The following is a 25,940-nucleotide window of genomic DNA, read 5'->3' as shown; positions in this document are numbered from 1 at the left end:
GTGGTTTTGCTGTTGGCCCTGCTTATTCCCATCTCGGGACCCTTCCTGCAGGTGCAGACACTTGTTGTTCTTATGTGGGGAATATTTCTAATGAAATAAGAATTTTTTCTATGTGAGGTGGAAGTGACAGATTGCGTCTGTGTTAGCTTTTCAGTTCATGGAGTCACTTTGCCTTTGGTACTGCTGTAATTACATTCTCCTAATTAATATTTGCGTTGTGTTGCTGTTAAGAAGCTGCAATCCGCAGACTCTGCTTGTATAAGTGGGATGCGCTGCAAAGATGCACAGTCCTGCTCCAACATACGCAGCAGGACCATGCCGGTGATTTCATGTGGTGTCAAATGGGCAGGAGGTGGAACACTTAGGACTGATGTAGAGGTCCAGCACATTATCTGTCTTGCTGTTGTAAGTTACCAGATAGGCTGGGGTCTCTTAACGTTGTTACTGTGTCGGCACAATAAGTAGTACACTTGTTTTATATGCATAGGGTACTTTAGCTCATTGCATAGTGAGCTGTGCAGTGACTTAAGGTTTTAGATGATGCACTTGATTTCATTAGAATACCATGGTTTGGAGAAAGGTTGCAGCCATCAACCCGGCAGCATCTAGACAGCTTGTGGAAAAGGACTGTGATTCAGCATTTTATCTGCTGGGTGGCAGATAATCCCATCCCCAGCAAACCTGCAGCGCTATTGCAAACAGGTGAGGAAACTGCAAGGCAAGCAGCAAAGAACCACAATGGAACTCCATGATGAAAAGAAAAAGGTCTCAATAGGTGGAAGGACGTTCCCAAGCACAGGGAGGTTGTCTCCATATCAGAGAGGTGGGCAGCAAAGAGGTAATGGGCTGCCGAGGGGTGACACCAGCCACCTATGCACCTGTGCAACTGGATCTTGGCATGGCTGGGGCAAGACACTTAACCTCTTAGCACTGTGATTTCACCACCACTTAATTAGAGCAATAACGTGTGGCAATTGGGAGAAATGAGCATGCCTAAGGAATCTCATAAAGCATCTCATGCTTGCAGTGTGGTTAGAGGTTAATCATAACCGATGACTTTGTATTGGTGCCATATGGCTGTACTGGGAAAACAAGAACGATTCAACTGCTCTTATGCAGAGGAGAATCGAGGTCCTCCCATACACATTTGTATTTATGCCATGCACATAACCTACTTCATTTGTGATGGCTCTTTTGGGGGAGGGACGTTGTCTTCCCCCATACTACATTTTTTTTTATGGTAGAGGAATAATATATGTTGCACTTTTAAAGAAATTCCAGCAAATGTTTGTCATAATATCTACATGGTCTTCTGCTTAGTTTCTCCTCAGTTTCTTCAGGGAAGGTAATAGCTTGTGGTTGAAACACTGGGGAATTAATTAAGAAGGGACTTGATTCTCATAGTCCCTATCAGAATTCTAAAAACTTGGTTCAAAACCTTCAGCATTTACTATTGTGACAGCCTCTGGACCTCCAAGAAAGTTGTCATGTGGCCAAAAGTCCCGAAGCTGAACCACTGTTTGTTCCCTTGGATTGTGGACTCTTCTCCTTGAGCTGTGTTTGCACACTCAGTTTCCAGATATTTATGGAAGCAAATGCACATAGATGTGAGAATAAACAGAGGGCAAGAGAGGAGGATGTTGGTAGGATGTCCACTATCAATGAGGCACAGAGGTTTTTAACAGTGAATACCTGCTACTAGTATATTTTGCACCTTGTCCTCAAGCCTTCAGTCCACAAGCTGTGATGTCTTTTGTTATAAAAAGGAAAGTGTTGTAAAAGTTTTATAACCTGGAGGTTAATGGTGTCTATGTCATTTGATGTCCCCTTTATCTTATTGTATTAGCAAACAGGAGAAGGGATTCCTCCCCCCATCACATTCGATCGATGACTGAAGAACAAGGCAAATCCAGCTCCTGGTGACAGAAAAACAAAAGATATCAACTGACTTGGTGATAGTGGATATGAGAAAATTATAGCAGAGTTAGCAGGCATTTTTAACTAAATTGTAGATGTTGTCCATTCCTGTGATCCCGGTGTTAACGAGATTAGTTATTTTTTAATAAGTATTTGCCAAGTTATTTCTATAGTACAGTATGGAAGGCTCTGGGGAGATCTTCTTGTGGCTTTTCAATACTTAAAAGGGGCTTATGAGAAAGATGGGGACCGACTTTTTACCAAGGCATGGGGTGACATGACAAGGGGCAGTGGTTTTAAACTGAAACACAATAGGATTAGATTGTATGTAAGGAAAAAAATTCTAAATGAGGATGGTGAGATACTAGCACAGTTTGCCCAGAGAAGTTATGGATGGCCCATTCTTTTAAGTGTTCGAGGGCAGGCTGGACAAGGCTCTGAGCAACCTGAGTGGGTGAAAATGTCCCTGCTCATGGCAGGGGTGGGGCTGGATGGGCATTGAATGTCCCTTCCAACCCAAACTATTCTGTGGTCTTGAATTGCCAATACTACTGCAAACAGGGCACCCTGCGCAATGTAAAGTTAATCAGTGCAATCAGTGGATTAATCAGTTCAGTAGGTATTCAGAGACTGTTCATACAGCAATCTCACTGCCTAAAAAACCATCATCAAAGCTTCTATAGGTACCAGCTGCCTGAGGTTCACAGTGGATTTCTGTAACCTGAAAACAATCTTTTGCAGGATCTCCATCTCTTTCTTTCTCCATACCTTTCTTTTGATACATCAAATCTTGTCTGTGGTAAGCAGGAGACTGACATGGCTACTTATCCTCCTGCTCAGATTTGAGGTCAGAGAACCAAGAAGGAAGGCAGCAAGTATGTTTTCAGGGTCACTTCTGCCAAAAATATGGGTATGTCTGGGTTGGTAGGAAGACAGAAAATATTTATTTCCTGAGACTTGCTTATATGCCATTAACAGAGTATTTCCTCTGGTTGAGCTGATAGCTGCTGGCTCAGTGATTCTGGCCCCCAGACACCAAGAGGCTGTGGCAGATGGTGTCCCCTGTGCTGTGTCACAGCAAAGAGCTGCTGGCTCAGAAGATCTTGAGACTTCCCTCTGCATAGCTGTATCTCACCAAGAGGTACATCTCATTTCAGAGGAAAGCAATATTTTGGGGGGTCTTATTGATGATAAAATCCTCTGTTTCCTCTTCTCCTCTCTTCACGTTAAATTTCAGATCCGGATATTTAAGAAGTGTGTATCTTTCCTTTAAAGACCTGCAGATCCTCTAGTGCATTTTCCTTGTCTATCGGCGGTTTTACTGTAGCGTGTAGCCACACCTGACACACTGTGATCACTTGGTCACCATCTCCAGGGTCAGGTTTCCCAGGACTGTCTCGTGGAGGATGAAGGATAAGGCACTTCCATGCGTGCTGTCTCTTAAATGGCAGGTTTGTGTGACAGTAAATGGCTACAAAACCTTAGATGACTCAGGGTGAGAAAAACACCATAGAGGTCCATGAAAAACATGTGATCCCATGGAAGGCAGCAAAGAGTGTGTCAGCTCCCAGGGGACGCAGACTGCGGTCACCTCTTCCAGGGACAGATGTCCTGAGCACTTTGTGTGCAACACTGCTGGTTTGTCCATGTTGCACAAAGGGTGAAGCGGGGCTTTGGTGGTCTTGGCAGCGCTGATAATAATTATAAATAATTATAAATAATTATAAATAATTACAAAATGAAGGAACCTATTCAAGAAATGCATGGTTTTGTTTGCAAATACATGCACTGTCTCAAATGGTGATGGGAAGAAGGCAATGGCCACTGTTGATTTGTGAATAGTCATACAAGCCACTCATAATTTCTTTCAATGGGCGCCATCCATTTTACATTGTGTTACGTTTATCACATCATGTTCCTTTAGCGACTGCAGCAATGGGTTACAGAGAGGAAATATTTCAGACATGCTGAGTTTATTGCTAAGTTCTGTTTAATGTAATTTAGCAGCAGAATGGAGGAGGAGAGCAAGTGCTGTGTGGTCGCCAGCTCCCTCCCTGTGCTATATACAGAACTGCAGAGATGTATCACATATTTCTATAATAGATGCAAAATCACCTCGTCTGCACCCTGCACACACTGATGCTCCCAAACTGAGGCTTTGATTAATATTCCAAATCAGCGTGAACTAGGTCTCCTCTTAGGAAGACAGATTTTTTTTTCTCCTCAACCAGTAAAATAAGCTTGGTTTAAAACATTCAGAGAAGATCTTTGTGCCAGTGGCAATTTTATGTCTTGTGATCTGATGGGATGTGCAAAGCATACTACCCAGAGAAGGTGGTGCTGCATGTGCCTTGGAGATGTGGTGGACCTCACCTGCTTGCATCTCAGCATTTTCCGTAGTTACGAATGACTGTGTGAAATATGAATTTTGAAAGTTTAGATCACTGTTAGATGAGTGTACTCAAGAACTATCAGCTTGTATGACAGAACAAACCAACATTAAACTACTTGCGATATCAAAGTGTTGGTTAAATCGCAGGAACATTTGCTAATATTTTTATGTAGGCACTGAAAAATCTTTGGGCTTTGTCATTAGACACACTCCACTACGCAGCTGTGTAGTCCCACTGAAGGGTAAAGTTGCCTGGAGGTGTCCTGCTGAAATGGGGTCTTACAAGTTGGAAATGAGCAGTCAAAAAGCTGTGGATGGAACTGTACAAGGAATCATAGTAGCTCTTCATCTTTGACCTCTGTGGCCAGCCATGGACATGGAGCAAGACTACTGCTAGTCATTGATATGGAAAATCAGTATGGCAAAGCAGATGAATGCAGATAAACCTTTCAGAGCAAACCCTCAAGTGATCTGAAAGTTTAGGTCATTGCAGATGTCTCATTTGTACCCTTAGCAAGTTTTCTGATGTTATAAAACTGGGAGGAGTGGTGAATACAGCAAAAGCCTGTGCTGCTGCCATTCAGTTAGACCTTCACAGGCTGGAGGGCTGGGCAGAGAAGAACCTGATGAAGTTCAAGAAGGGCAAGTGTAGGGTCCTGCACCTGGGGAGGAGCAACCACAGGCACCAGAACAGGTTGGGGTTGAGCTGCTGGAAAGCAGCTCTGCAGAGAAGGACCTGGGAGTTCTGGTGGACAACAGAGTGACCATGAGCCAGCAACATGCCCTTGTGACCAAGGAGGCCAATGGTCCCTGGGGTGCATTAGGAAAAGTGTGACCAGCAGGTGGAGGGAGGTTGTTCCTCCCCCTCTGCTCTGCCCTGGTGAGGCCACATCTGCAGTTCTGTGTCCAGTTCTGGGCTCCCCAGTTTAAGGAGGACAAGGAATTATTGGAGAGAGTCCAGCAGAGGGACACAAAGATGCTGCGGGGTCTGGAGCATCTTTCTGATGAGGAGAGACTGAGAGAGCTGGAGCTGTTCAGCTGGAGGAGAGAAGCTGAGAGGGATCTTATCAATGTGATAAATATCTGCAGGGTGGGTGTCAAGAGGATGGACCAGACTCTGTTCAGTGGTGCCCAATGACAGGATGAGGGGCAACGGGCACAGACTGAAGCACAGGAGGTTCCATCTGAATATGAGGAGAAACTTCTTTATTCTGAGGGTGCCAGAGCCTGGAACAGGCTGCCCAGAGAGGTTGTGGAGTCTCCTTCTCTGGAGACATTCAAACCCGCCTGGACACGATCCTGTGTGACCTGCTCTGGTGACCCTGCTTGAGCTGGTGGGTTGGACTGGATGATCTCCAGAGGTCCCTTCCAACCCCAACCAGCCTGGGATTCTGTGAAATGCAGGTGTGTGCTCAGCAAATGCAGGCTTGGATCTGGGCAGAGCAAACACTTGTGTACCCCTGCCACTCCCCCTCCCCAGGCAGGACCCATCTGCCCCAAGCATGTTCAGAAGCCATCCTTGTTATGCACACACGATTCATCTGGGATGGCTCAGCCCAGCTGGCAGCCCCCAAAACAGCATCGAGGAACAGCTGTAGGTGCCCAGCTGCCAAACACGCGGCGCAGCTGTTGTGTCGGCTGGTGCCCGTACAACCCGCACCTGCTGAGGGCTGCAGTTTTGCAGTGTTGCTGCCCTCCTCACACCTGAAATACTGAAATATGAACAGAATGGCAAGTTCGGTTTTATAGCTGTGATTGTGTCTACTTTATAGACTAAAAGTTTAGTTTTTGGATTTCACATGAAAATATCTGGGAGTTCCTGAAGAGAAGCTGAAGTGGCAACATTGGGAAACAGACTGAAAATAAGAATTGTGCCTTTTGTTGATGGATTTGCATGCACTATGAGACTCACCACACATGTATCACAAACTAGCTGTTCACTGTTGCTGCAGTTGGATGTGGCTGTTGGAAACTGTTGGTTTTCTCAGCACTTCACCTTCTGAAGTTCAGATCTGGTGTATTTTTCCACGTCAGTTTGGTGTCCTCCATTTTATACATGTCTATATCATTGTGCTATCTCTAACTTACATGTTGATGAACTGCAAGTGTTAATCAGGACATACTTGCAAAGAAGGAAGAGGCAGGAGATTGCAAGGTCATAGTTTGTGACCATTCCTATTTGTTTGTTTGTTTTTTAAATATTTTTTTAGGTGCTAGTTGGATATTAGTAGCTGTCTGACACGAATTATTAAGTCACAGAGTTATGATCAATCCATAAAGGCATTAACAATGTGCATGTAAGTAAAGGTAACACATATAACTTGTAGCACGTTATAAGCTTCTGACAGGTATTTGTCCCTGTTTATGCCAAGCATTAACCTGAAATGCAGCTGGAAACTGGGTGTTAGGAGCAAAAGGTGCTGGGTCCTCAGCTGAGAGCTGCCAAGGGCGCAGTGTCACCCTCCAGCTGTCCCTGTTCACGGCGTCACCTGGTCCTTGCCTGCCGGTGGCTTTGCCATCTGTTGACTCCTGAACACGGTCCGGTCCTCCTGGATTCACTGTCTCAGGCCAAGAGGTTTCAAAATATGTCATTGATGGTGTGTTTGCCTCTGCAAAAACAACTCAGCCATTCACCATAAATAAATGGAGAGAAATGTTGTGCGTTGCTCATCCAGCATCCAGCACCTGCAAGGCCTCTGGACCAAAGCTGCTGAGTGGTCAGCAAAATAATAACCTTTGGTGAAATTGCTCTTCCTGCTATCTGGGTATTGGGGTCAAAGCCAGAAGCAACAAGAGCATCTCTCCTTGGTCTTGGTTGTCCTACTACCTAGATAACTATTAATAGAAAAAAGTGGGGCTCTTGTTTGCATCTGGTCCTAGAGCAACAAAGGATCATAACATTATTTTGGTTGGTAGAGACACTCAAGGTCATCCAGTCCAACTGTTAACCCAACCCTGGCACTAGCCCGTGTCCCTGAGAACCTCATCTCCACGTCTGCTCAGCCCCTCCAGGGATGGTGACTCCACCACTGCCCTGGGCAGCCTGTTCCAATGCCCCACAGCCCTTTCTAGGAAGAAACATTTCCCAATATCCAGTCTAAACCTCCCCTGGCACAACTTGAGGCCGTTTCCTCTCGTCCAGACATGATAGACACCAGGGAATTACTTCCAGTTGCATTCTGCAGACACACTGCTCTACCACAGACTTTGCTCGGTGCTGCAAGTAAAATCAATATCTTATTTTGCCCAGGTTGAGTAATACACTTCCCATTATCTGACGTTCTTGTCCACATTCATGATTCAGAGACACCCCATGTCCCGGCAGGCCCTTCTTGTCTCCAAAAGATAATGAAAGAAATGGAATAGGTTTGTCTCAAAAATGTTTCTCTCCCCTGAGGCACAGTGTTTTCCTCCAGCGCAATTTAAAGTTGAACGACAAAGGTGTCGATTGCTAAGTTAATTGTACTCTTCTGTTCCAGCAAGAAACTGAGACATTTTTTCTGGTGGTGCTAAGGCAAAAGCACTTTCAAGTGATAGCTAGAGCACCAGATGAATCAAGTTTGGCTTCCTACAGTGCATGAGAATGAAATGTTGATTTTGCAATAGCTGATGGAGTAAAACAAACTCCAGACAACAACTACTCTGCCTGTGGGAACAGACAGGAAAGTATTCATCTTTGGATTTATATTTTAAGATATAAATGATGTTTCAGAGCTCAAGATAATGCTATTTGTGTGTACTAGTGGTAAGTTTGCAGGAATCTTCCCTAATTCACGTCCGTGAAGTGTCTCAAAAGGTAAGACACTATTAATTCTGCAATTCTTTGTATAATCTATGAATAGCAAAATGTATAACAGTGTGCAACCAGTCCAAATATTCATGGAAAAAATCCCTCTCTTCTGCTTTGAATAATTAATTTGGCATCCATGCTGGACTAAAAAGCTGCTTTTGCTAAAGCATATAAAGAACAAACAATCTCTCACAGTGTTTAAGGCCTAAATCTGTTCACAGTTTTGCCAATATGAATCCAGAGTCATTGTGCTCAAGTCAATGGAGTTAGTCAGGATTTGCCCCAGAGTGAATGAGAGAAGAATTTGACTCATTTTGTGCATGACAAGAGATTACTGCCCAAATTGTGGTTCAATAAAAACAAACCACCGCTGACTTCGTAGGCTCATCTTCACAGTGGGTAAAGGATGGTCCTGATAAAAGTATAACCACAATAAGTATTTAACTGGTGTGTTCAAGTGCATACAGGAATATCTGGGCAAACATAATCCATAAAAGTCAACACAGACCCTTAAAAACTTCAAAGTATTTTGCATAAATGTCAAGGTACTCTTCAGATGCTTCAAGACAAGCATAGGCTGAAGTTCTTCAGTAGGAGACAGAGTGACTGGTGCTTTGCATGAATCAACATTAAATGAATATTGGGGCTTTCAGCTTCTCGGTTTCCCTGCCCGTGCTCATAGTGTGGCTCAGCTCTTGTTTCTGCTTTCCCTCTTCCTTACCCAAACCCTTTGATGACTCCTTACTAACTTTCCTGTCTTGTTCCACCCATTTAATCATTCCTGTGCATAACCCTGTACTTTTTTCTACCAAGGGCCACTCTTGCTAGACAACAGTGAGGCACCATCACGAGCTCCAGCCTAGGTCTCCATATGCCCTGTGTGAGAACATGACTTGAAGGGATCTGCAGTCACTGCCATAAGTGGTGCTAAGCAAACCCATGTTCTTAGAGTCAGAAAAAGCCAAATTTATCAGCCAAAGCACTCTTCTGCCCTGAAGATATTCCTTCCTTGAGGAGCTAAGGGAATTTTGCATGCTCTTAGCTAGAGGATCTCAGTCTCCACTTGTCAGTATTTATAGCCTTACAATAATTTTAACAACTGTTTTGAAGTGAGTGTTTCTCTACTTTGGCCATTGAATGGACGGGTTTATAGTATCAGTTCTTTCTGCAAGACAGGAAAATGGATGTAAGGTTTTCCAGCGATGCTGCAATGTAACCTGATACTGATTTTACGCCGTCTGTATCTTGTGCTTGAAGTGACCATTTTTGAATGCTTATTTTCAGCAAAGAAACTACTGTCTATTACTTCCTTTATTCAGCTTCTATATGCCCATGAAAAGCAGTAATAGGTTTTTCAGTCCATAGCAAATCTGTTCTGTTTAGCTTGCTGAAACTTCCACCCGTTTCCGACGTCTTCATGCCAGATAGCTGAACAGTGGAATATGCTGCAGGATTCAATATCCACCAGATGAGATGAGTGAACCAAATTCCACTTGACTGAGGTAATATTTGGAACAAATGAGTCTATATCAATGACTGTACTAAAAGCTTTATTTTGACTCTGAGTAGCCCGTTGGGAGAAAAGCAGGATTTGGAGACTGGCCTTGAAGTTGAGCATTCATACACTAACATTGTAGATTACTGTAACTTGGCCATGTTCTGTGCACTCAGAATAGACTTGCCTTGAGCTTGGGGAGGAGATTGTTTGCCAAATAAAAGCACCTAAATGTAGGTATCTTCCTGTGAGCAGTGGCCTGTGCAGCGTGCCCAGGTTCAAGCTTTGATCCAATACTCTCCCTTTTGCTTTTGTGACATCTCTTTGGGGCTCCTTTACCCACAATGTATGATGAACTCTGCTAACACTGGTAGGAAAAATGCTAAGGAGTAGCACATTTGGGCAGAAGCATCTTAAGACTGGCTTAACAGCCTGATGGAGAAGCAGCTTAACTGAAGAGCCATGGATTTTGGGGCATTCTGTCTATATTTGGAGAGAGGTGGATGACCAACATCAGTATTTGATAAGGGGTTATGGGAATGTCATGGTTTGCACCGTATGTTTGACCAAGAAGGAAATAATGATATGGTGGGTGAAAAGGTATCTGTTCATGGAGAGGCTGAGAGATTTCTGCCAAAGGGCGTCTTGATTTGTTAAGACCAGCAGGAATGCATATGAGTTGTTTTTCACATTATGGATGCCAAAATTTATTGCAAAGCTCTAAAGAAAGTTCATGTTTCAAGTCCCATCAAGAAACTTTCAAGGTGTGCATCTGGTAAAACATTGCAGTGTCTGTTTAGAACCGGTCTTCCAGCTGACTCTGTGGAGGAGATGCCAACAGGGTTTAACTGACCCTTCCAAACTCCCCTCTGAGAGCGGATTTCTTTGAGGAGCTCCAAGGTTCCCCAGTATAACTGTCACTGTTGTCAGACAGCTAAAAGCAAAGCTGCTGCATACTGATAACTCATAAATTAGTAAGGGAAGAGGAAGACTCTGTGGATGCACTTGGAAAATTCAAAGGTAACCATAAATCCCTGTGGATGCTCTCTTTATTTGCATTCAGTGATTGCTTCCACTGAAGAGGAGTCTAAATAGTAGGATACAGGCAAATCTGAAGCAATACACCCAAACATCATTTTCTTCTGAAAAAACGTTAAAATCTATCTTTCACTACTGGACCAAGCAACAGCCCTAAAAGAAATGTTGAACTGATGATGTGCATTGGAGTAAAAAATGGGAAAATAGCAATCTTTGTACTTCATTACTTTTCAAATAATGAGGGGATTTTTCTTTTTCTTTTTCTTTTTCTTTTTCTTTTTCTTTTTCTTTTTCTTTTTCTTTTTCTTTTTCTTTTTCTTTTTCTTTTTCTTTTTCTTTTTCTTTTTCTTTTTCTTTTTCTTTTTCTTTTTCTTTTTCTTTTTCTTTTTCTTTTTCTTTTTCTTTTTCTTTTCCTGTTCCTTTTTCTTTTTCCTTTTCTTTTTCTTTTCCTTTTTCTTTTTCTTTTTCTTTTTCTTTTTCTTTTTCTTTTTCTTTTTCTTTTTCTTTTTCTTTTTCTTTTTCTTTTTCTTTTTCTTTTTCTTTTTCTTTTTCTTTTTCTTTTTCTTTTTCTTTTTCTTTTTCTTTTTCTTTTTCTTTTTCTTTTTCTTTTTCTTTTTCTTTTCCTTTTCCTTTTCCTTTCTCTTTTCTTTTTCTTTTCCTTTCCTTTTCTTTTTCTTTTTCTTTTCCTTTTTCTTTTCCTTTTTCTTTTTCTTTCCCTTTCCCTTTCCCTTTCCCTTTCCCTTTCCCTTTCCCTTTCCCTTTCCCTTTCCCTTTCCCTTTCCCTTTCCCTTTCCCTTTCCCTTTCCCTTTCCCTTTCCCTTTCTCTTTCCCTTTCTCTTTTCCTTTCTTTTCCTTCTTCTTTTCCTCTTCTTCTTCTTCCTTTTCCTTTTCCTTTTTCCCTTTCTCTTTTTCCCTTTCCTCCTCTTTCTCTCTTTCTCTTTCTTTCTCTTTCTCTTTCTCTTTCTCTTTCTCTTTCTCTTTCTCTTTCTCTTTCTCTTTCTCTTTCTCTTTCTCTTTCTCTTTCTCTTTCTCTTTCTCTTTCTCTTTCTCTTTCTCTTTCTCTTTCTCTTTCTCTTTCTCTTTCTCTTTCTCTTTCTCTTTCTCTTTCTCTTTCCCTTTCCCTTTCCCTTTCCCTTTCTCTTTCCCTTTCCCTTTCCCTTTCTCTTTCCCTTTCCCTTTCTCTTTCCCTTTCTTTTCCTTCTTCTTTTCCTCTTCTTCTTCTTCTTCTCCTTCTTCTTCTTCTTCTTCTTCTTCTTCTTCTTCTTCTTCTTCTTCTTCTTCTTCTTCTTCTTCTTCTCTTTCTTTCTTTAACTTTGCCTGGTAATAACCATGTATTCCATATGAGACTGATGAAGGTGGAGGAGAAGAAACATAAATAAACAAGTGGCCAAAATTATTAACACACTGCTCCCGTTAAAAATGATTTGAGAAATTCTTGAGAGTTTGAGCAGATGTTTTCCATCAGTGAAGGGTTTTTTAAGGGCTGGCATCTTTGCACCACAGAGACAGATTTTTGATGAGTATTAATAACCCACGATCCTGAGGATATTCACAGCAGTGATGGAGGCAAATCCTCAGCAGGCAATTCAGACCTCTTGTGTGTTGGAGAGGGGTTTGGAACAGGTGGACTCAAAATTAAAAGATTGGAAATCACATTAAAACCTCCAAAAAGAAAGTAAGGAACTTGGTGAGAAGGGTGAAACAGAGACAATACTAGAGATATTTAACTTCTGTATTTTCTTAATCTTCCCCTTCACAGCTGGAGCACTGAAGTAGCAAAATTGATCTTTCTAGCCTAGATTCCACTCTTAGTTAGAAGTGTGAGTTCCACAGAAATCCAATTTCAAGCTTTTCAGCTAATTTGGCTTTATTGTCCCAAATCATAAAGTGCAAGATGTTTATGCTTGGGATTTGCTAAGGCTGGACATGTTCTCTCAGAGCCAGAATATCTGATTATTCCAGAACAAACTCCTGAGGTTGTTAAGAATTGTCATTAATCCACAGTTCTTGTGACTTATATCATGGATGTTGTTCCCAGCAAAGGGGCTTAGGGTACACAATGCTGCTTCACCTCCACCCCAGCACTGGAGCCTTTTCCGCCTGCTGGGTCCTCAAGATGAAGACATGCTCCTAGAAAAGATGACACTCATCAGCTGCCCGTGGTTGACCAGAAATAAAAGAAATTCAAAGAAATGAAACAATCCTAGATCTAGACTATTGAAATTTCACGTCTTCAAAGGAAGTAGCTAAGTAATCTGCATTTGTCTCCAGGTGCCCTTTCCAGGAAGAGCTAACATCAAGGCTAGTATTAAACTTCCATTTTCTTCCCTCAAAGTAAATCATGGGCCCTGCTTCCATGATGTCACTGGAAAGCCATGACATCATTTGCTTGCACAGCTGTAGGGCTGGAGAAGGGTCGGCAGGGCTCCTTTTGCCTTCCAGGAATGCACCATGGAACTTATCAAATGCGATGACATGCTGGTGTCATCAACCCAGCCTCAACTTTTGTCCCTCTGTGCGAAGTTAATTAAAACGGTGCTAACCACAGCATATGCTCAGTAGTGACATGTGCTACTCGGGCAAGGCTCAGCACATCTGTCCTGGTAAAAACTGCTCATCCGTGTGCTGCTTGCTCACTGCAGTACATGGAGGCTGAGTCTGGGGTTGTGAACATAAAGTGCAAATTTGTACATATTCATGGTTGGTGTTTTCTTGCAAATGTGAGATTCCCATTGTGGGAATTGGAGAAAGGTTTTGATTTTTAAGGAGGAAGTATTGTGGCTTGTTAGTGGTGTTGTTTTAGACAATTAATTTCTTTGTATGGCATCATCTCATTTTTTAGGCATTGGAAAGTGGAAGTAGGTAAGTCTAACTTACATCTTCCATAAGGAAATTAAGGTTAGAAGTATAGATAAGGTGACATCAATACTTGCAGAGGTGCAGTGGACCAGTTCTGCAATGAGTTTTCCTTGATGTAACATGGACAGATGTAACATGACAGGCTCTGCCTGTCACATACAACTTATAAGTCCTGGCACTTCTCTAGCAGTAAAACAACAACAAAAATTACTAGAAAACCAGCCTGAGCTTTTGAAAGGTCTCTGGGAACTTACAGATTGTTTTGATGACTTTTTTTTGTCCCTTTTCACAGGGAAAATACCTTCAGCCATGTGCTTCCAGTCATGAAGCTGGACACAACTTGGCCAGCGAGACCTGGACAGGCTGAAGAGTTGGGCAGGGAAAAATTTAATGAAATGTAACAAGGGAAAGTGTAGAGTCTTGAATCTGGGCAGGAACAACCCCAGGTTCCAATATAAGTTGGGGAATGATCCATTAGAGAGCAGTGTAGGGGAAAGGGACCTGGGGGTCCTGGGGACAGCAGGGTGACCATGAGCCAGCACTGGGCCCTTGTGGCCAGGAAGCCAATGGGACCTGGGGTGGGTTAGAAGGGGGTGGTCAGTAGGTCCGAGAGGTTCTCCTGCCCCTCTGCTCTGCCCTGGGGAGACCACACCTGGAATCTTGTGTCCAGTTGTGGCCCCTCAGTTCCAGCAGGACAGGGAACTGCTGGAGAGAGTCCAGCGCAGCCACCAAGATGCTGAAGGGAGTGGAGCATCTCCCGTGTGAGGAAAGGCTGAGGGAGCTGGGGCTCTGGAGCTGGACAAGAGGACACTGAGGGGTGACCTCATTCATATATAAAGGGGGAGTGTCAGGAGGATGGAGCCAGGCTCTTCTGGGTGACAACCAGTGATAGGACAAGGGGCAATGGGTACAAACTGAAACACAGGAGGTTCCACTTAAATTTGAGAAGAAACTTGTTCATGGTGAGGGTGGCAGAGCCTGGCCCAGGCTGCCCAGGGAGGTTGTGGAGTCTCCTTCTGTGCAGACATTCCAACCCGCCTGGACACCTTCCTGTGTAACCTCATCTGGGTGTTCCTGCTCCATGGGGGGATTTCACTGGGTGAGCTTTCCAGGTCCCTTCCAATCCCTGACATTCTGGGATTCTGTGATTCTCCCTGTGGAAGAAGGAACAGGGCCAAATTTTGCTGAGCCTCTGTGGGGAAAAGGGGAGATGATGCATTGAAGGCCCTTTTCCCAAATTAAATCTTGCAGAGGGATGCTCAGCTGTAACTGTCACTTTGGCACTGCCTATAGGGTGCTCTGACAGAAATAAGTGCTTCTATGGTACAGATAAATTGCAATACACTTTGAGATGGCCAGACATAAAAGGCATGTTATAAATAAATGCAGCAATGTTATAACTTAATGGCATCACCTTGCTGTTTCCAAAGCCGAGTCGATACAGCACTGAAAACCACAAAGCCGTCAGTGGTGAATCACTGGGGCAGGTGGATTACGAGTCTTCCTCTTGTTAACGGCGAATGCAAGGATGTCGTCTGTCTCTCTGCACTATGTCAAACATTGGCGTGTGAGAATGATAACAGGAGGAAGGTAGAATGAAAACATATTGTTCGTATACATTACTCATATGTAAGCTTTGGATTTTGTGTATTCTTTTTTTGGAAAAAAAAATCTCTTCCTTTGAGCCCATAAATGCAAGACACCAAGCCAAGGGATTCTTAAAATTTAGCCAAGCACAGCTCATAACGTAGTGTATTTATTATAACAATGTCTCCTTCCCATCCTATTTACATTCATAGAAAGGTAAGGTTAGGAAAATATTGCGATATATTTTTCTGTCTCAGCGCAGCAGAGCTGCTGGAAATGAGGAGCAGTCTCTAATCTGTTTTAGTCAAGTGGCCTGGCTTTTGCTCTAGCACTCTTGTCTCCATGATTTTCAGTTAAAATGGTGATCTAATTTATTCTCTGTGATACTTCGCGGGAAGAGTGTTCATGGGGGAAAACGTCTGATGCTCAGAGTAGAGAGTCCCAATACATTTTTTATCTCTTTTGAATATATATATATGTGTTGTAGTCAGGGAAAGATGGGCACTAACAAAATAGATAACAGTTGTGATACACCTGTGAAGGCTGATATTTTTACAGCATTAGTTCTGAGAAATCACACACTTCACAGTCAGGCAGAGCAAGATGAAATGATGAAAATTTAGCCTTTCCTCCAGCTTACAGGTCTGAGCCTGAAATATTGTTATTAGCTAATGACCATCATGTGTTCCAAAGACAAAAAGGACCATCAGGATGCTCAGTGTGGCCATAGGCAAAGTTTTATAATTTCTTTCAGTTCCTTCTGTACTGAACCAACAAAGACGTCCTTCAGAAAGGCAATCTATTTTCAAGCCTTAAGTCTTGTTCTAACTTCACTCATCATCTTGCTTAAGAAATGTGTGTCTGACCATAATTTGAATTTATCTAGCTTTACCTTCTAGCCATTGGATCTTTTCATGCCTTTCTTCACTTGAATAAAAGGCACTTTTTAACTTGTGTCTTTCCCAAGAAGATATTGATATGTGGTAATAAAGTAACCACTCAATCTACTGCTTGGCAAGATAAATTGATAGAGGTTTGAGACTCTAATTTAAGCATTTTCCTACCTTATTCTCATCATGATATACCATTTGGTCTCTGGTAAAATCTCTAGAACAACTGAAATGCAAAGTTTCTGGCTGTAGTGATTTCTCAGCTTCATACAAATGTATTATCAAAGCAAACAAGAAAGAGTGCATTGCGCCGATGTGCATAAATGAAAAACGGCTCAACAGCTTCACTCTAACACTTACATAAATTCATCTGTTATATGTAATACACACACAAGTATTATGGTAGGGAAGGTGATGTGTTCACAGAGAAGTGCTTTATTTTCAGCAAAACCCATCCTAACTCCATCCCTTTCTGCCCATGTAAAGCGCCTCCAGCAGTTTTAGTTTGATGTAATGATTTTCACCAGTTGTGTTGATCCTCAGCAGTGACTATGTCCTGTCCAAAGAGACAGGTTGGGTTTGGTGGTGGGTGCAGTGATCCATCTCCAGGGTCTGTATTTCAGCTCAGGTTTGGGGGTGACTTGAATATATAATGTATAAGATGATGGATTTCTCCTGTTGTCCTGATCTTTCTTTTTTCTTTGCACAGTTTATGAGGTGGTGACAGTGACAGGAGATGTCCGGGGAGCAGGAACCGATGCCAATGTCTTTGTTACACTCTTTGGAGAGCATGGGATCACTCCCAAGACTCACCTCACAAGCAAGTGAGTATCTGGAAGGAAATCATATCCTTGAAGCCTGTTCCTCAGTAACTTTTATAGCGTTTTGATGAAACACAATATTGTACTGATGGACATGAAGGGAATAAATCTAAAAGGTATTTCAAGATCACCAGGGAAATCTGAATTTTTCCCATTGCATATTTCTTACCAAATCCCCTGCAAACCTGCATTCCTTTCTGTAGGTGTAAATGTGTGTGCAGATCCACTTTATGCAAGACTTGCATTTGCAAGGTGCTGGGGACACTTGCGTTTCTTAAAGCTTAAATTAGGACATCCCAATTTAGAAGCTGAGAATATTCATTGCTTGTTGGGGTGGGTATGATGGGTTGTGTTCGTGTGCCTAAATCCCACTGAGGTCTCCATGCTAAGTCAGGTGCAGAGATAAGTGTCCTTGAGTGCTTCTGAAGACTAACTCAGTGGGTTTGAAGTAAAGTTGTTGATGGGCAACCGCCCACACCCAGCCATAGGAAACCTGAGACAAGCAGAAATGGAAGATTTTAAGATGTTTCTTAATTTAGGTAGTTTTCATTCTATCTGGTGTGTGCTTTGTTGCACATTGTAGTGGTTGCACACCATTGTGGTTGCACACCGTTGTGGTTGCACACCATTGTGGTTGCACTGTTCTGCCTTTCTGATGCCAATGCCACCCTCAGGTTGAAACTTCTCAATTTTCATCACTAGGTTGAATTTAGGGAAACCATACCTTTTAATTTAAGAACCTACTATGAGACTTTTCATTCTTAAGACCTACTATGAGGGGTTTTTTACCTAAAAAAAAAAAAAAAAAAGAAAAGGTGAGCATCAGGGCAAGCAGGTGCTCAGGTCACTTGAAAGCAAGGTGACATAACAAAGACCCAGCTCTGCATGTACTAATTTTCCCTTAGCAAGACAATTACACTAAGATAAAGCATAAATCCCTTCTCCACAGGGTCTAGCAGAGGCTGTGTGTCTCTGTTTTTCAATATTCTTATTGTTTTGGTTTTCTTGAAAATGTGTTTCAGAAATTCTTAATCCTGAGCTAATTGTCACACGGTAACTTCACATTTTCTCCATTTCTACAGCACCGACAAGAGGTACCTGCAGCTATTTTAAATTTTACCCTCAAAAGAGCTTCTCTTCCCAGTGAAGCAACTCAAATGAGAGTCTGTAAAGAAAATGATATGGGAATGGTAAAGAAAATACATGAAATTTCAGCCCTGTTTGCCATATTCGAAATTCAGAAATCAGAGCTAAGCAAAGGAGTATCATTATCCCAGCATCTCTAGAAACACCAGGGAGAAGTTGATGATTATTTATGATATATGTGCACAAAAAGCTTTGTCTTTGTTCTGTGACTTCCATCCAGACATCCCAATGAAGTTATAAAGCTGAATACCATTTCTCTTGATTTAATAAAGAAGAAAATGGAGGCAAGCAGGTAGAAGATGGCATAGTTCCACAGTAGGTTGGTATCAGATCTGGGAGCAGCAGCAGCTCTGCTGTGGAAAGAGCTTCAAGCACCCAAATCTGCCTTGTAGTATTTGGCAAAGCCATCAAAGCAACATCTGCTTTCCAGGGAGTTTCCTTGTGGTCAGAATTTACATAAAGTGCCATTTCATTGTGAAAGGGCTTTATCATAGAATCATAGCATCACAGAATATTTTGGCTTGGAAGGGACGTTCCCAGCTCCCCCAGTGCCACCGCTGCCATGAGCAGGGACATCTTCACCAGCTCAGGTTGCTCAGAGCCCCGTCCAGCCTGGCCTGGGATGTCTCCAGGGATGGAAAGAATCCAAATATTACCTTCCAGAAAACAAACAAACAAACAAAACCAAAAAAACCCACAACTTTATATTCTTTAGAGAAGAAAACAAGAGATCTCCAAAATAGATTTTTTTAATCAGTTGTGACCTTAAACTCACCTCCTGCACTCACTACTTTTGTTTTAAAGAAAGAAATAAGTGACACACAGGGATGCTTTTAGGTTGTAGCAGCAGCAGTCTGAGCTTGTTCAGACCTGGGTTAGCACTTTGGGCTTGGTCCCTGTTGCTGCAGAAAGCAGATGGCTGAGGAGTTGGTAAGCAAGGATGAAAGGCACAGGAAGATAATGTTCTGCAGTTCAGGGCTTTTAAAACCAGTCCTGTAGGAGGTAACCGCTAGACCTGCAACTACAGCTTTCCACTGGGGGTTTCCCAAATATCAGCAAAATTTCTGCATCTCTAAGCAAAGCCTGGCAACTTAGAGTGCTTCATCGAGGAACTGCAAGAGAAAAGCTGGTCCAAGTGTAGGAGTGTCTGCAGATGTGCTTAATTGATAGTCTTCTCTCCTAAATACGAAACAAAACATGAAATAGTCAGTTTGGCCCCAAATTTATTATGCAGCTCTATGAATATGGCAAAAGGATGGAATCTCATGCATCTTTCAACAAAATGTTTACATGAGTTCACTTATGACTGCAAATGCATGACATTTTATAGGTGTTTATATTTCCCCGTGTATGACAGAAAACTAAAATATCATGCGTTGCTTAAAGATGTTACTACTATTTCAGCTTCTGGTTAGAATAATTGTTTTTTATTTCTTTTGTGATTGTGTGCTGGTAGTGAAATACATGACATTTCAGATCTTTTTGTCATGCACGGTAAAGGGAAGACATGGCAAGCTGATGAAATATCATGTGTTTTTAACATTGGCCAACAGTAAGATAACTGTGAAAAACAGACACAAATCTTTATCATGACTTGTCAGGACAAACATCAGTTCTGGAAGTGGCAACACCCAAACTCTGTTGCCAAAATATGCATTTATTTAGGCCAGTAGGTTTAGCCAAGTAGTGTTTGGGTCTGGAAGGTACTGGAATAAATCCTCCTTTGCAGTCATTTTCTGCCAGTTTGGGGGGATAGTGACACCTCCCCATTGGTGCCAGAGGTGGTGAATGGGTCCTGGCAAAACATTGCTCAACATAGGCTGCTCTTTACAAAATCTCACTTCAAAACCCAGCTCAAAAAGTTCTCTGGGTCCCCACCTGCCATCCTGAACCAGATACAGCTCAGCCAGAAGACAAAAGCCTGACCACAACAAGTTTCTTTCCATGAGCTCCATCATGGGTGAACACCCAGACATTGCTGGATGGTATCTTGGTAGTCACCAAGACCTTTTCCACAGGCAGAAGCTGCTTATCTATGGTCCAACACATACCAAACAGTGCTGATCCCCTACAGTGTCATGTTTTTACTGCTCATGTGCTTTCCAACGTGCTGGGGCTGAAGTAGGATAGAATCAATTGCAAAACTCAGCCGGGAACGCGGCTGGCAGCTCATTTACAGTGTTTAGTTGTAAATATATTTATTTATTGTTAGTGTAATTAAATCCACTTTTCTGTGTCAGGCTTACCTGGTCTAGCTTGTGACAACTGCAATAAATAATCACAGGGAGACTTTTCTTGAAAAAAAAAGGATAGAAAAGATTTAGCAACTATGGCAATCTGAAAGAAAGATGAAGTAATTGCTAAGTGACAGCTGGCATCTTACTGAATTTGATGACCATGCATTGAATTATTATTATTATTATTATTATTATTATTATTATTATTATTATTATTATTATTATTATTATTATTATTTTCTATGCTGAATACCTTTAATCAGCCATCTTGGGTCACCAGACAGAGCTGTTCCTGTTCCTAATGTTAGCAAAAATAGATAAATTGCAGAGTGTATCAGTGATGGTCTTTAGAGGATGTTGATGTTTGTAGTTTTACTACAGCTCAGCCATACTGAGTTGCCGAAGATCTGATTTGGTTGTTCGACTGCTCTGGAATAAATAAAATATGGAGAAGCAAGCTTATTCACTCTGAATAGTTAATATAATGAGTTAGGAGGTGTTAGAAAATAGGTATAGAAGGGGCTGTTGAGGCTAAGAAGCAAACAAACCCCAGGTGCAGTGAAGGAAGGCTCCTCACACCGCTGCTAAAGCACTTCTTGAGAAATAAGTTGCAATACTTTCCCTTTAATGACACAAGATATTTCCTATGTTAAAGCTGCTTATGTATCTAACCGTAGTCTGATTTGTGCCTGTACAAACCTGCAGCACATAGGCCACACTCTGAAGACTTAACAACCTCGTGCGGTGTTAAGTGACAGCTCAATTCGGAGTCTATATTCAGGAAGGGAAATTTCTTCTCTCTCGTGCTCAGGCATATTGGTGAGACTCTGTCTGGCGTTTCAGGAACAAAACCACCTGAGAGGATCATCAGCCAGCAGTGTTGGGCAACCTAAAAATAAAAGTTGGTAGAACTGGTGTACATATGAATTATAATCCACCTGCAGCTATGCACATAGAAGCTGGTGATGCTAGCCACAAGGAAGGTCAAGCCTCAGAGGGAGAAACAGGAATTTGCTAAAAACATATGGAATTTTAAGGGAATTTAGCTCCTAGACCAGATCCCTGCTGGGGACTGTAAAATCTGGCCAGTTTTCCCATGGGGTGACTATAAGGTGTCTTCTTGGAATAAAGTCAACTTTTCTGCCTTGCTCAAAATCCTGTCTCTAGCCCCCAGATCACTAATCTTAGCTTAAAAACATCTGAGCTCATTCTCATTAAAATCTTCAAAAATATTTCTCCATGGGAATAGGGTAGAAATTTTCAGCAAAGTAAAATTTGCCCCCAAATTTGGCGAAGTAGATGGAATTCAAAATGTCATTTAGTACTGGGAAATGCTGAGCATGCTTTGCACAGTTTCTCCAGAAAATAGCAACCAAATTGCTCGTAAGAAAGACATAAAGCATAGCTAAGATTATCTAAACTGAATACCACAGTATTCTTTATGCAAATCATACCACCAAAGATGGAAAAGTGGTATTAAGATACTACTGCTCCACGCAGCACAAAGTGAAAGAGCCTATATCCAACGTGTACCATTAAGGCTATTAAAATCTATACTGTGGATGCTTATGGGTAAGACAGAGGCTTTTTTTATGTGCCCTACTGCATTTTGTAAAGTTTCAGGTTAAGTTCGGACACAGGCTCTCGCTGTTTTAGGCTGGTGTTTGGGTCCTGGGTGTCATCATGCTGCTACACCCCTGAGCAATTTATCTCATTCAATTAAATCCTTTCAAGTGGGACCATTTTTTTTTCTTTTAGTAATTCTTCTGTGCTTGTTTAAGGAGGGTTCCTCCTGCTGGTCAGGTTAATAATGTCCTTGGTACAGAGACGTTTGTGGTCACTGTGCTTTTCGTCTGGTTTCCTCTCCATCTGGAGCATTTCTGGACATGTGCTGCTTCACGTGTTGTTTCCAGCCACTCGTTGATGGATGTTGTCAGCTTCATGACAAGAGTCTTGGCAAAATATTTGCAGACCAGACTCCCTGGAGTATTTGTTACTCCAAGAAGGAAGTTAATGATGCTGCTATTGGAGCTTGTGTTAGGAGTAAATATGGTTTGAACATATGTTTTTTTTACTGTCTGTAAATCCATCCAGGTCGGTGTCCTCTCTCCAGGAGTGATTGACGGTGGATGTGTAGGGAGGAACAGAAGAATGAGGCAAACACATTGCAAACATTTTTCCAACAGCTTTTTGCATCTTATGGCAAGCTGCTGTCCTAGCCAGAGGCCTGACAACTCAAATGCGCCCAGCCTATAATGTATGTTGGATAATCTGAGGATGAGCAAAGCTGTCTGGATTTTCAAGCCAGTAAAACAACAGGGACAAACCAGTGCACATCCCTGTCACCTCTATATGTCAAAACCACCCCTACTCCACGAGAAACTCACCTCCTGTGAGACAACAAGCAATGCAAACGGCGGTGTTTTTTTCCCAGTGGGTGACAGGCGGTAGGATGGTTTTTGCTGTGTGACCTTCTGAAATTATCCCCGGTACCCAACTCCCTCCTGCTGGTGCTAAATGTCACTGGCAGGAGCAGGGGGATCTGCAGGTAGAAACACAGGGAGATGCCACCAAGAATTGATCCTTTCTGATGATTTAATGAAGGGTCTTTAAAATTCTGTTCAAACTGACATCCGCCGTAACACTTCGTGCTTCTGTGCAGCCCTTCATCCACTGTGCTTTTGCAGGTGGTTCTGTGTGTACAAAGCATTGTCAGCTAAAATGCCTCATAGAAAGGCGATTTAAATGACCATTAATGCAGTGATCCAAAGATAAATTTGTTCAGGTTACTCTGTCACTGCTAAAGGTTATTATTTTTATGCCTCCGCTGCGATCAGTACCTAGGTTTTTCCTCTGTTCCTAAGAGATCAGCTCTGGAAAGGGTGCTGTTAGCTGATCAGAAGACCATTTTCTACAAATATTCAGAATTTCAGTTTCAAATGTGACTTTCATTTAGGTGGTGAGATTAGCTCTGGTTAATTTCCTTTTATTAAATATATATATATATATATATATATTAGTGTGTTTATGTAGTCTTGCATTTAAAACTGCATCATTAAGGATTTCTTGTTGTCAACATACCAAGCAGTAGTGAGACGCCCAGGCTACCAGCTCTGTTGTCTGTGCAAACAGCCTGCAGAAGAGATGCAAGCAGGGATTTATAAATACTCTCCTTGAATTCACACAACTTCTTGTGCTGCTTTTTAGCACACTTACCCAAACAGGGGACATATTGTTCTAAATCACTACACATTTGCAGTACCATGAGTAGTGCAGCCTGCAGGTAATCATTCAACCAAAACAATCTGAAAACAGCTTCAGATACCAAATATAATTGAGAATGTCATATAATAATTTTTGAAGAAGTTTCTTGGGTGTTTCTTACAAAGTAGTCCAGTAAAGCACTACAACAGACTATAAAAAATAGAGCTGCTAAAGCAAATTAAATACATGAAATAAAAAACCTGATTAAAACATGTTTCTGAAGTTGCCCTAGCCTGATATCCCAGCCAAACAATGAAACTCCAAGAGAAATTCTGTTGATCTTCAGACTAAGCTTATGGCTAGCCGTGCCCGGTCCCTGGGTCTAAACCCAGTCAACCTCAACATTGGAAATTCAGTGCTGCAATTTCCAACTCAATTTTTTCACTGCGTTATTTGTCACTGAAGCTGTGCAAGCCAGCATGGTGCATTGTTTGGTGTAACGAGCTCCTTATGGTAATCAGGCCATGAATTTCTTACCCCTGCCCCAGCCTGGATCAGACTCTGAGATGGCCCAGATGTAATTTCTTTTTTTTAATAAAATTCTGTATAGCTATCCACCATGGGGTATTCTTTCTCTTTTCCTGTTCCCTTTTAATTAGAAAAATCAGAACAATGTTAGAAGGAAGGATTGGATTTTTTCCTTAAAGCTTTCAATTTTTTTTGTGATTGTGATCATAGAATTGGGTTGGAAGGGGCCTTCCCAGCTCCCCCAGTGCCCCCCCTGCCATGAGCAGGGACATCTTCACCAGCTCAGGTTGCTCAGAGCCCCGTCCAGCCTGGCCTGGGATGTCTCCAGGGATGGTTCATCCACCACCTCTCTGGCCAACCTGTACCAGTGTTTCACCACCCCCACTGTAATACATTTCTTCCTCATGTCTAGTCTTGCATCCTTGGTGCTGCCTCTGATGATGTGCAGCCCAAAACCATGTAAAGGTTCTTCAGCATTCCTCCCCCACTAACACTGTGTTTTGGTAGAGGTGTTCATGGACAAAAACAATGTGAAGATCTTTCTTCATCAGCATCCCCCACACTCCCGTTGTGCTTGTAATTTGCATTTCCAATTGGAACCCCTGGTTTAAGGAGCTATTCACCATCTCTGAAGGCGCAGCTTATTAAGACAGATCTTGACACCTTCTGTGTCAAACACTTCTTCCTCATGTCTAGCCTAGATACTAGATGCTGCATATTCACCTCCAGAGAAGAGACTCATCAGGTTCTTCCTATTTTTCAACAGCAAGGCTTTCCAGGAGTTTGACACCTGGACAACAGTCACCTTTCCAAATGCTTCCCCAAGCTCTTTCAAGGTGCATCTGCTTGATGGGCACTTTTGGATGCTCGCCTGGTGCTCCTCCAATACTGGGTTTCCTCCCCACCACTGTCCCACCATCCCAGTAACAAAACCAGCCCAGCACAGTGGCAGGACTGCTGTAAACCAGCAATCACTGGGACTAGTGCATGGAAAGCTTTGGGCTAATTAGTCTCACTTAATATTTTTGTGCCCTCTCCGTAGCAGTCTGCAGTGGTGCATTGATCTCTGGAGCCGATGCACGGAGAAGCCGCTGTCATTACGATGCTCGCTCAAGCCTGACAAACTAATTGCCTTGCACTCGCTGACTGTTTTCTCTCTGACAGCCAGACTGGGGGAGGCTGGGCTGGATTTAATTGTCTCTTGTCTTCACGGCAAGGTTAACTGTTTTAGCCTTTGCATGTAGCAGCGATGGTCCTGGTGCGATGTCTGGAACAGCAGGATGGAGGAGGAGGCTGTGCGTACATTTCCAGAACAATATGAAATAACATTTAAACCAAGGTGTGAGCAGATCCTTCTGTGATGTGGAAAAGAGAGCTGAAAAAGCTTAACCCTCTTGCTCAGATTATTAATATTCATTAACTTTCTGAGTACAAGCTGCTTGTCACTGCGGCTTTATGCTGCTGAAGTGCTGCAGTTTCTTGTTATTTTTAATATTACTCGTGGATTTTACTGTGCTGAATCATCAACATCAATGCTTAGCGGACCAGGTGAAATTTGGGTCCATCACGGAGGGCAGGTGGGAGACATCATGTCTTCATAGAAAGGATGGGTTTTGCCTTGGTGTTATTCATAGTGTTTTTGTGGAAAATATGAGCTCAAAGGGGATAGAATTTCTTGCCAAAGATCACACCACAGGCTCGAGGCAGAACTGGGAATTAAATTCTTCATCCACTGACCTGGGTTATATACTGTATATTGCCTTCCACTTGCACCTGTGAAATACAAACTACACACTTAACACTTCGTAAACAAACAAACAAACTGGTCCCTGTCCTACAGTCATTTTGCTTTGAAAAAATCATGTAATCATGGAATCATTTGGGTTGGAAAAGACTCTTAATATCATTGAGTCCCACTGTTAACCCAACACTGTCAAGTCCACCACTAACCCATGTTCCTGAGAACCTCACCTTCGTGTCCCTTCAACCCCTCCAGGGATGGTGACTCCACCACTGCCCTGGGCAGCCTGTTCCAA

General features: G+C 42.4%; 1 protein-coding gene across 10 annotated transcripts in view; it reads left to right on the top strand.

Annotated features, from left to right (window-relative positions):
* LOXHD1 (lipoxygenase homology PLAT domains 1) overlaps window positions 1-25,940 on the top strand; it is a 183,675-nt gene that overhangs the window by 21,604 nt on the left and 136,131 nt on the right. For all 10 annotated transcript variants that reach the window (XM_082075766.1, XM_082075769.1, XM_082075760.1 and 7 more), the window contains one exon: window positions 16,678-16,792. In XM_082075766.1, coding sequence (XP_081931892.1) covers window positions 16,678-16,792 — 115 coding nt within the window. The remainder of the gene's footprint in view (window positions 1-16,677; window positions 16,793-25,940) is intronic.

This window comes from Streptopelia decaocto (assembly GCF_964273445.1).
Source record: "Streptopelia decaocto genome assembly, chromosome: Z".
Classification (NCBI taxonomy): domain Eukaryota; kingdom Metazoa; phylum Chordata; class Aves; order Columbiformes; family Columbidae; genus Streptopelia; species Streptopelia decaocto.
Note: the sequence above shows the minus strand (reverse complement) of the source record. Positions and strands in the feature narration are given on the sequence as shown.